General features: G+C 35.8%; 2 protein-coding genes across 2 annotated transcripts; both read left to right on the forward strand.

Moving 5' to 3' along the window:
- The first annotated feature begins 1,040 nt into the window (after nucleotides 1-1,040).
- On the forward strand, nucleotides 1,041-3,729 carry LOC149737441 (uncharacterized). The gene has a single exon (XM_089874255.1). It carries the CDS (start codon nucleotides 1,268-1,270, stop codon nucleotides 3,641-3,643), a length of 2,376 nt encoding a protein of 791 aa, XP_089730381.1. The 5' UTR covers nucleotides 1,041-1,267; the 3' UTR covers nucleotides 3,644-3,729.
- Nucleotides 3,659-7,901, forward strand: LOC149737442 (derlin-1-like). Its single transcript, XM_089874291.1, has 9 exons — nucleotides 3,659-3,842; nucleotides 4,232-4,331; nucleotides 4,493-4,604; nucleotides 4,971-5,035; nucleotides 5,916-5,942; nucleotides 6,017-6,112; nucleotides 6,461-6,513; nucleotides 6,929-7,039; nucleotides 7,428-7,901. Exons 1-9 carry the CDS (start codon nucleotides 3,784-3,786, stop codon nucleotides 7,567-7,569), a joined length of 765 nt encoding a protein of 254 aa, XP_089730417.1. The 5' UTR covers nucleotides 3,659-3,783; the 3' UTR covers nucleotides 7,570-7,901.
- Nucleotides 7,902-10,737: the final 2,836 nt, after the last annotated feature.

The raw sequence follows: 10,737 nt of genomic DNA on the forward strand, positions 1-10,737 counted from the left end.
GATAAAGTAAGTTACATTCATTCATTCAAGATTTGCCAAATCCCGCCAAATAAGATTTCAATGGTTGCTTTTGCCATATAGTAAATTGAATAAATGAAAATTAAAATTTAAAACCTATGTTTTTTGATTACATTAAATTAAAAAAAAAAATATCTCATTTTAGTATTTTACAATCTCACCAAGTTGTGCGATTCTGTATAAATAGTTGATAAATCGTCCCCGTTTTTCAGACATGCTCAATGAAGCATAACACTTACAGCTGGCCAGCATTTTCATATTTGCTGGTCATTCTGGATTATTTAAAACGACAATAAGCTATGATATTACAATACTTTTAGAAACGCAGGGAAAGTTACGTTTCGTATAACACTAATAAAGAGTCAGACAGATGTTATTGTTTGTTTACAGCTGTACAGGTTTCAGTAATGTCACATAAACATGCATTACGATTTATTTTTTTTTTAACATGCGACTAAATATCAGATAATCACTCTTTTCTTTTTACCAGAGTCGTAGAAACACCGAGTAGTCTAATCTAACTGCTGCCATCTTGTTTCTAAGATAGAGCAAAAGCGGGGACTTTCGGAATGAATTTAAACGTACTTGTTAGATTTTGTTTGCGATTTCCTTTGTGGGAAGGGGTAAAATAGCTTATATTTACCTTATCAAATATTCTTCGCGAAAAATATATAAAATTACCCATATTAAATGACTAAAAAGTCACAAATCCATAGAAATACCGAGTAGTCCCAACCCATTGTTACGTAAAAGACAAATTGAACGCCATCTTTCAAAATAACACAGTAGGTATAGGGAAAATGGATGTTTTTCGGTAATATGAAGGGAAACTTGGACTTAAAAACAAAATTTAAAAGTTTGAAAGTCTAAAAAATATGCGTAATTTGTTTTTTGTTTAAAAAAAAGTTAACAAGATTTAGAAGCGGTGAATTTGTGACATTTTAGTCATTTAATATGGGTAATTTTATATTTTTCCCAAAGATTGTTTGATTAGGTAAATAAAAGCTATTTTATGCCTTTGCACAAAAGGAAATCGCAAACAAAACCTAACAAGTTCGTTTAAATTCATTGCGAAAATCAACGCTTTTGCTCTATCTTGGAAACAAGGTGGCGGCAGTTGGACTACTCAGTGTTTCTACGACTCTGGTGTGACCAAATTAACTGAAGTACAGTTAAGCGGGAGACATACAGAAAAACGTCATATTTTCAGTGAGATATATTGAGGTTATATAGTTTAGACAAGATTGAAATGTTTTCCTGTGAATTTTGTCCGTTGGTGCTTGCCTCGAAGGGTTCCTATTTCAACCATAGAAAGCGAAAGCACCAGAATGAATACCTGAGATCTCTACAGCAAAATGGAAAAGGTTTTTGCTGTAGCCTATGTAAGTTTAGTGCACCTAGTAACAAAGACATGATTTATCACTACAACATTATCCACGAAAAAGGCCTAAAATTGTTACATGAACAATTTGCCATGGAAAGAGATTTTGCCGCATGGAAAGAAAACTTACAAACAGAAACAAAGACTTTGTACGTTCAACTGAAGAAAACCCGTCAACAAATGGATTACGAAGTGATATACTTTGGTTGTAACAGATCTGGAAAATATGTGCCCAAAGATGATGCTACTCATTGTACTAAATCGCAAGGAACTTCAAAATTTGGTGGGAAATGTCCGGTTTACATGATTAAGCGTACGCACTTGTCATCAGGTCTTATTTCAGTGGAATATTGTTCCGATCACGTTGGACACGACGAGGAAATTTGCCACTTGCGTTTGTCCACTGAAATTCGCAGCAAGATTTGTGGAAAATTGGCAAGTGGGATGGAACCAAAAAAAGTTTTAGACTACATTAGAGACGATTTCCGCAAAATTGATAGAGATGCAATGGTAACAAGGAAAGACATTTGGAACATTCGCAAACGATATCATATTTCAAATGTGGAAAAGCATGAAAACGATACACAAAGCGTTGACATTTGGATAAAAGAACTGTCAACTGGAAACGATTTTAACCCCGTGGTAATGTACAAACAACAAGGAGTTACCGATTGCGATTTACTAAAGGACGACTTTGTTTTGTGCTTACAAACAGAATTTCAGAAGCACATGTTAAGAGAGTTTGCTCAAAAAATGATTTGCATTGACTCCACACACTCCACCACTAAATTTTTGTTAACCACTATTATGGTGATTGATGATTTTGGAGAAGCCATTCCCACAGCTTGGATAATTTCTAACAGAGAGGACGCTGAGCTTCTAACTCGTGCCTTCTCTGCGCTAAAACATAAATGTGGGGATATTATGACGGATATATTCATGAGCGATCTGGCCAACAATTTTTATAATGCTTGGACAACAGTATTTACTATACCTAACAAAAGACTGTATTGCAACTGGCACGTTGATAAATGTTGGAGAAGAATGATAGCCAAAACCATTTCAAACTTGGAAGACCAAGCAACCGTATACGCATACCTAAAAATCCTGCACTGTGAAACAGAAGAGCAAAAGTTTCGAAAAATGTTACAAGAAGTAAACGATGTTCTTGGTGAAACTTCCCCACAATTTCTCGAATATTTTAATAACAGTTACGTGTTGGATGATAAATATAAGCTGTGGGCCTCATGTTTTCGGATTGGTTCAATTGCAAATAACAACATGTACGTCGAAGCATTTCACCGGGTTTTAAAAAGTGTCGATTTTAGCAAAAAACAGTACAAAGGTGTCGACAACCTGCTGATGACCCTTATAAAATTTTCCAGAGACAAGTGTTTAGAACAATTTATTAAAATGCCAAAAGGCAAGTCAACTCACTGGGTCGCCGAAATACAGAAACGACATAGACTTGTAAGGACGGTAACTGGGGTGGTGTCTTTGGGAGAGAATGAATGGAAGGTTGAAAACCCAACTGACCATAAGTACACCGTAAAAAAGATTGAACCTCAGTGTTTAGGAAAATGCCAAATTAAGTGCAGTATGTGTAACGTATGTGTTCATATGTATACATGTACTTGCCCGGATTTTTTGATGCACGCAGTTGCATGTAAGCACATTCATGCAATAGAAATATCTATTTCAGGAGGCAAAACTTTTGCTTTCCAGCAAAACCGAAACAAAGAACCAGAAGTTGTTATAGAAAACACTCTTGTTGGAACCTCAATAGTTCGTCCACAATCCTTGAAGGCAAATTTACATAAGTATGTCGATAAAATACACGAGGTGATCGATTTAGTTGACGATGAGGATTGTTTAAAAGCACTGGGTAAACGTTTGGTATTAGGAGTGGCAGTTGCAAAAGGCATGCGACCAACAGAATCGTTTCCGCGTGGAACCAACATGTCCTCTAACAAACATTTTGATACCCAAAAACGATTTTATTCAACGCAGGCTAAGGTGGGAAGAAAAAGGAAAAATCGTCTTAAATATCCGACCAGCAGCGAAAGCACAGAACTGAGGGCAAAGTTAGCTCGCATCACTCCTCAGCTGTGCGCATTATGTTTTATGAGTGATGATAGAAACGACACAGCCCAAGTATTGTGGCGACAATGTGAAATCTGCGATTGTTGGCTACATTCCACATGCTGCTCAAACCATGATGGGTGCCCAATCTGCATGTCATAGACTTATTATAATTCCTGTACATTTCAGTCATTGTGTTATTATAATCTTGCCACTTATTGGTTGTGCGCTAACAAATATACATTCAGCATTTACATATTTAATATAGAGAAACTTTATACTGAATAAACAACCTATACAGAATGTCACAAAATGATTTGGGAGATTGGTACAGAGGAATACCAAAGATAACACGCTACTGGTAATTTTTTAAGTTAGACCTTTTTTACTAAAAAAATTTGCAAGAAAAGGGTCAAATGTTAAGAAATACATAGGCCTAACTGACAAAAAGTAGGTTTAACAGGATTTATGACTAGTAAAGAATCCTCCCCCTGTGTTTTCTGCTAACCCTAGTCCCTAACTAGTAATTAGCAATTATTAAATTATGTAACTACAGTAACTAAATTATGTAACTACATAAAAATTATGTAACTACCCATATACCCCTACCTACCAACCTCTAACGTTAAATTCTATATTTCACCAAAAACTGACTTTTATAAATTATCCAAATAGAATCTATTTATAAAATATAGTATCTATTAAGAGTCTCTATAAGTACATACATACAAGAATATATTTTCATTACAGGTTTACAGCAGCTGTTGTTGTCCCCCTTGCCGCAAAGTTTGGTGTTGTTAGCGGGGGATGGCTGGTTCTTGATTATTTCCAGTTCTTCCATAACTTCCAGGTAACAAGTATTTTAAATTTATACCTCAAAGAATTTTCCTCCTCTTTATTTATTTAAATAATATGTTCTTTGCTATTTTTTTCGAAAAAGATAAATAAAAAATCATGTTAATGATGTTTTATGCGATTTTATTTAAAACTTTATTATTTCCTTTGTTACAGATATGGAGGCCTATTACTGCTGCTATTTATTACCCCATCACCCCCATGACAGGGTTCCACTACCTTATCACACTCTATTTCCTATACAGTTATTCTATAAGACTAGAAACAGGTAATGGAAATACTTTACCCTTTCGTTGTATATCATGCCACAAGCGCAGTATGCAGAATATGGCAGTTGCCAGCTCCTGACGAGACCTTTCATGTGCAAAATGGTTATTTTACACGTGCTCGCATGTTGTCATTAAAAATCGGTGTGTGAAGTACATTTCAATGCCACATTAAGGAAACGTACTTAATTTGATAAAGATTTGGTTCAATGTTTATTTAATTGGGATGATGGAACAAATTATGACATACAAAACCAAAATTTATAAACAAAATCGCCTGTGCACCTGCCGTAATCTACAGACTGGCCACAGACCATTTTAATCACTATATGTTTGTTTATTATAACACCCTCCATATTTGTTTGCAGGTATATTTGCTGGCCGGCCTGCAGATTATGTGTTTCTTCTCATATTTAATTGGATCACCACCATTGTATCCTTTACTATAATCACTAGGCCTATTCATTTAATAATTGTAGAAATACTTTATTTAATATAATTTAATTATATTTGCCATAGGTTTATCGATGTAAGTAAAGAGTTCTCCCCCTACGTCATATGCTAACCAGTAATTGTAACCAATAACCCATACAAGTTATACCTACTTCCAGACTTATCCCCAACTATAACTCGTACAACCACTAGCCCCTGCCCCCTAACTACCAACCTCCAACACTTCCCACCAGCCTAATCTGTAACGTACCATAAGACATTACTTAGGATTCTTCACTAGTGTGGGCTAATTAATTTTGTAGCTTTGTTACACAAATGCAATGGTAATTAGGGATGCACATTACAGAATTTCGAATCCATGAGATTCGAATCCTTTTGTATTCGAATCTTATTACGGGATTCGGTATTCTGTTTAATGACGTCATTACACGTCATCTCATATACTATATTAACAATTTTTGAAACTTATTAATTTTGAAAAAAAATATTTTTGTGTTTGTGGGACTTTCGAGAGTAAACGTTTCGTAACGTCTTTTCATAGCCTGCTATACGTTTCATGACGCAAAAACTACCCAATAGTACAATTTTGATCATTTTACAGCTCATGACCCAACAAGGCTGCTATGAAAGGGTCAATAAACTGACTTTTGTGGGTAAAATTTCTTTTTCCTATAAATATGAAAAGATTCGAAATTCTAGATTCGGAATTCTAGATTCGAAATAAAGTATTCTAGGATATCCTAGAATACCTAATTATTCTGTAATGTGCATCCCTAATGGTAATGCATATTTATAGTATACGATAAATACTAAGAAGCCTAACAATTAACCATGAAAACTCCTTAACTCTTATTTCTTAGATTCTTGCTCTTGCCCTGAATATCCCTGTAAGTCGTTATCTTTATCTACTTTGTTTTTAATAAGTTTTTTTCATTCTTTAAAATAACTTCTAATGTTTCAGATTGTATTTGAATTACTTGTCCTTGCTGCTCTGTATATCTGGTGTCAAATTAACCGAGATCAGATTGTTTCTTTCTGGTTTGGGACACGTTTTAAGGTAATTGTGAAAGTTTATTTATTATGATGGCTGCTGACTTGTTTACTGGGACCACTGCTGTAGTTTGTAGATCAACAACAAGTTAGCAATTAGTTATGCGTTGTCTATTAGTATTTTAGCCCATAAAATTCACCACAACATTAAGCAATTGCTGAAATATAGTCTTGAGTATTATATTGCATCTTTAAAACAACAGGCAGGTTTCTGTGGTAGGTTGAGCTTTTATGCAAATTTTGCTGTTGTGGTGCAAATCATGCAGTTTAAATTTATGGATTGTGGTAATACTTTAGACTTACGTTATTAAAATATTTTTATAGTTGTCATTTACACTTGAATGTCTTATTACAGGCGGCCTATCTACCATGGGTTTTGTTTGCTTTCAATCTTATCATTAGAGGAGGGTAAGTTATTCAGCTTTTGTTGTTTTGTCGCTACATCCTGTCTTTTCCTTTTAAATATGATTTAATGTTTTCTATCAAGGGATCTCCTAGGTCATATGTATATGCTGTTCCTTTTAATTGATGCACTATCACTAATTTACTTGTTATATTAGGGATATTTCATAGCCTATTCCAGGACAGTTTCATAACCTATTCCAGGACAAGCCTGCATAGTGCATACCCATGTTACCATGTTAGATGCCTATGACTCCTATGAGTATATTATATGTTAAATAAACGTTAAATAGGATTTGAGGTTTCTCATTTTAGTTCATAAAAAATGGTTGTTAAATTTCATATTTTTTTCAGTCATTGTATTTTAAGTTTAATATCATTGGTAGTCCTGTTGCCACTGTAAATAAAATAACTTTCACAGTGGTATCCATGAGTTACTTGGAATATTTGTTGGTCACACATACTTCTTCCTTAAGTTCAAATATCCACTTGATTTTGGGGGGACGTCTCTCATTGAAACTCCACAGTTTTTGTAAGTTTAAAATGAGTACATATGTATGCATTTAGATTTTTAATTTGCGTTTGCTACCATGGTGCTGGTGCTGTGGCATAGTGGTTAGCATCACTGTCTTTAACCCAGAGGTTATGGGATTAAGACCCGTTGATGCCACCAAATCTTCAAACCAGTGGTTCCCTAGGGGAACCACTGGGTTCAAGCAATTGCCGTAAAGTGTCATGAGATCATACCCAAGCCCACAATGGTAGTAACTTTGCCTCTAAGCTATTAACTCTGGACTAGAGGCAGGCACACTAACACCACTTTTTCATTCAGGTACAAGTTAAATAAACTGAAAGTGTAAAAACATTTTTGTTATTTCTTATTAAGTGCAAGTAAATACAAGAACATATTTTTCTTTCAGGTACAAGTACTTTCCCAACACCAGGAGTGGCGTGAGTGGGTTCGGGGCGGCTCCCCAATCAAGAAGGCGAGATGTGAATGGAGATGATGGAAATAACGGCGGTCGCCATCGTTGGGGGGAAGGGAGAAGGTTGGGAGAGTAAAGTGCAGAGACTTCTGCGTATTTGTAAATTTGCAATATTTTCCCCTATTCTCATTCAATTTAGTTGACCCTTCGCCCTTTTAAATGTTGTGTAGCCAACAAAGTAGTCCTTTTGTTAATGCTGCCATCTTGATTCTAAATTTGTGTTTTTTTATTGTATTGAACAAGTTTTGGATGGAACTTTAATACTGGTGTGATGTAGATAGTGTTTAGATTCCGAACAGTTTTGTTAGGTTGGTGAACCGTAGTGGTAGCTGCTAAACATGTGTACAAAATATAAGATTTGTAATGCTCGACCTATCCAGCTACATAATTAAAATGAAGCAAATCGTACAAGTTTCATTATGGAGAAGTTCTGTTATGTTAAACAAGTAAATAAAGACAATGCCTTCTAACATTTGTAATGAAGTTTCTGTTTACAGAAAGTCTTACAGTGTAACTTGTTTCAAGTTGGTTTAAAGAAATATTGTTAGATCAAAAATTATTCAGAACATAGTCTTTTCCTTCACTAACGTTTAATTATAATTTTTAAGTTCTTTTTTAAAAATAAAAATGTTCCTACAGCCATATACACATACATATCCAAAGCGGTCCAATAGTCAAAATTTAGGCCAGGGTTGCAACTATTAAACTTTTAGTTTTTTGTACTTTTAATTAACGTTTGTCTAAATTCACATCAGCGTAAAAATTTAACCAATTTCCAAGTTTACTTTACGACAAGCGGTTCTAGTCTTTTACAAGGAACATATAAATAAATATCTTTTTTATGAATCATTTTATAATGGTACGTGGCCGTTCATTAGATCTCTGCTCCCTTGTTTTGATAAATATAAACATACGCAACATTCAAAAGTCTTAAAAAATACAGATTATGTGCGTTTTTAATAGTTTTCCCTTCTGATTTACGCGATGATAATAGTATTATTAAATAAAACGTGAAATTTCCTTTAAATGAACCCGTCCCCATTAAAAAAATCCACAGAGGCGAGATATTCAACGGACATTTAAGAGCCCATATTTTAACTACCCGTCTTGATTTGCGACTTGTAGCGGCGTCATACAAACATGGTAACTAAGGTGAGACAAGCCGAGGCCGTGTTTTCGTGTGATGTCTTGCCCGTAAATAACATCTTCTTTCTATTGCATGAAAATGTTTCATAATTTATGTTTATCGTATGATTATTACATGGTATTAGTGTACGAAAGGACATTACGAAAAGAAAGGTTTTAATTTTTTACCTGTTTAAATGAATGGCCTAACAAACCGAACTTAATATTGCAACTCAACACCAAGCAGTTAGTTGGACAACACTAAAAGGAGGGATAGAGGGACGGGGGGACGGAGGGAAACTGAGTACTAAAAGGAGGGAAGGGAGGGACGGAGGGAAGGAGGGAAAATACCGTTACTAAAAGGAGGGAAGGAAGCAAAATGGAGGGACGGAGGGAAACAATAATTCCTTTGCTTAAACCTATGGGCGGAGGGAAACTATTTTTTACCCAAAATAAGTGGAGGGACGGTAGGGAAATGGTGGAGGGACAGAGGAAAATGGTGGAGGGACGGAGGGAAACTAATTTTTTACCTCAAATAAGTGGAGGGACGGTATGGAAACTGGTGGAGGGATGGAGGGAAACTATTTTTCACTCAAAATAAGTGGAGGGACGGTAGGAAAACTGGGGGAGGGACGGAGGGAAACTATTTTTCACTCAAAATAAGTGGAGGGACGGTAGGGAAACTGGTGGAGGGACAGGCAAACTAATTTATTTACTTGAAATAAGTGGAGGGACGATCCATCAGTTTCCCTACCGTCCCTCCACTTTTTTGGGCGAAAAATAGTTTCCCTCCGTCCCTCTACCAGTTTCCCTACCGTCACTCCACTTTTTTTGGACGAAAAATAGTTTCCCTCCGTCCTTACACCAGTTTCCCTACCATCCCTCCACCATTTCCCTACCGTCCCTCCACTTATTTTAGGTAAAAATTAGTTTCCCTCCGTCCCTCTGACAGTTTCCCTCTGTTCCTCCACTTATTTTGGGTAAAAATTAGTTTCCCTCCGTCCCTCCACCAGTTTCCCTACCGTCCCTCCACTTATTTTAGGTAAAAATTAGTTTCCCTCCGTCCCTCTGACAGTTTCCCTCTGTTCCTCCACTTATTTTGGGTAAAAATTAGTTTCCCTCCGTCCCTCCACCAGTTTCCCTACCTTCCCTCCACTTATTTTTGGTAAAAATTAGTTTCCCTCCGTCCCTCTACCAGTTTCCCTCTGTCCCTCCGCCCATAGGGTTTAAGCAAAGGAAATTTTGTTTCCCTTCGTCCCTCCATTTTGCTTCCTTCCCTCCTTTTAGTAACGGTATTTTCCCTCCTTCCCTCCGTCCCTCTATCCCTCCTTTTAGTGTTGTCCCAGTTAGTTTGTTTTATGTTCAATCGTGTTAATATATTGCTGTATGAAAATAGTACTTTTAGTTCAGGTGTGCTGAAATTTTAAACACCCCTATTTTATTGATATGTTTGTACATTGTATGCAATTAAAGTTTATATATACTTTTTAATTGGTGCCAGAAGTGTGTTTTCAGAGTAAAAGAATGTGTAACAATTATACCTAATGATTTCATATTATTTTGATAACTATATATTATTAATATATATAAATGCTAAATATATAAAGATAAAGTTTTGTGACTTCATGAATGAATGTCAGCAGTCAACTATTTCGATTGTTCTTTCTGTATATTTAAAAACCTAAACAGCCTATATAATATAACAGTCATTTATAACCTATATATATCATATAACCACTGAGTCGCACCAATTACCAATTTACTATTCAGTGTTTTGCTTAAGCCAGGGCACATATACATTCTATTTTTCTATTCTATGTGGGTGAGGTCCCGCAGGGTGGCACGCTATGGGCCCTAGGATTTAGGCCATAATTGACCCATTACCCCAACACCCGGGGTGCTACTGCATGGACCTTCCCAGTTTAAGGAGGCACATACACATACAATGGTGCCAACATCAGCCGGAAATTCAGTATGCTCTGGTTAACAAGGGTTTTCTAGTCTTATACAACTGTAACAAACTGACAGAATTATATCTTTTCTTCTGATTTTTTGCGAAACTACTGAATATATTGGGTGCATGAACACAAATTTTGTGGTTAGTTTTAATTCAATACAA

The sequence above is a fragment of the Ciona robusta genome, chromosome 3 (genome assembly GCF_009617815.1).
Source record: "Ciona robusta chromosome 3, ASM961781v2".
In the NCBI taxonomy this organism is placed as follows: Eukaryota; Metazoa; Chordata; class Ascidiacea; order Phlebobranchia; family Cionidae; genus Ciona; species Ciona robusta.

Bases quoted from the DNA above. Each gene is read 5' to 3' on its own strand.
- LOC149737442 (XM_089874291.1), top strand. From the start codon at position 3,784: ATGTCACAAAATGATTTGGGAGATTGGTACAGAGGAATACCAAAGATA. The intron at 5,943-6,016 runs GTAAGTCGTTAT...CTAATGTTTCAG, and splicing joins CTCTTGCCCTGAATATCCCT to ATTGTATTTGAATTACTTGT. The intron at 7,040-7,427 runs GTAAGTTTAAAA...TTTTTCTTTCAG, and splicing joins ATTGAAACTCCACAGTTTTT to GTACAAGTACTTTCCCAACA.
- LOC149737441 (XM_089874255.1), top strand. From the start codon at position 1,268: ATGTTTTCCTGTGAATTTTGTCCGTTGGTGCTTGCCTCGAAGGGTTCC.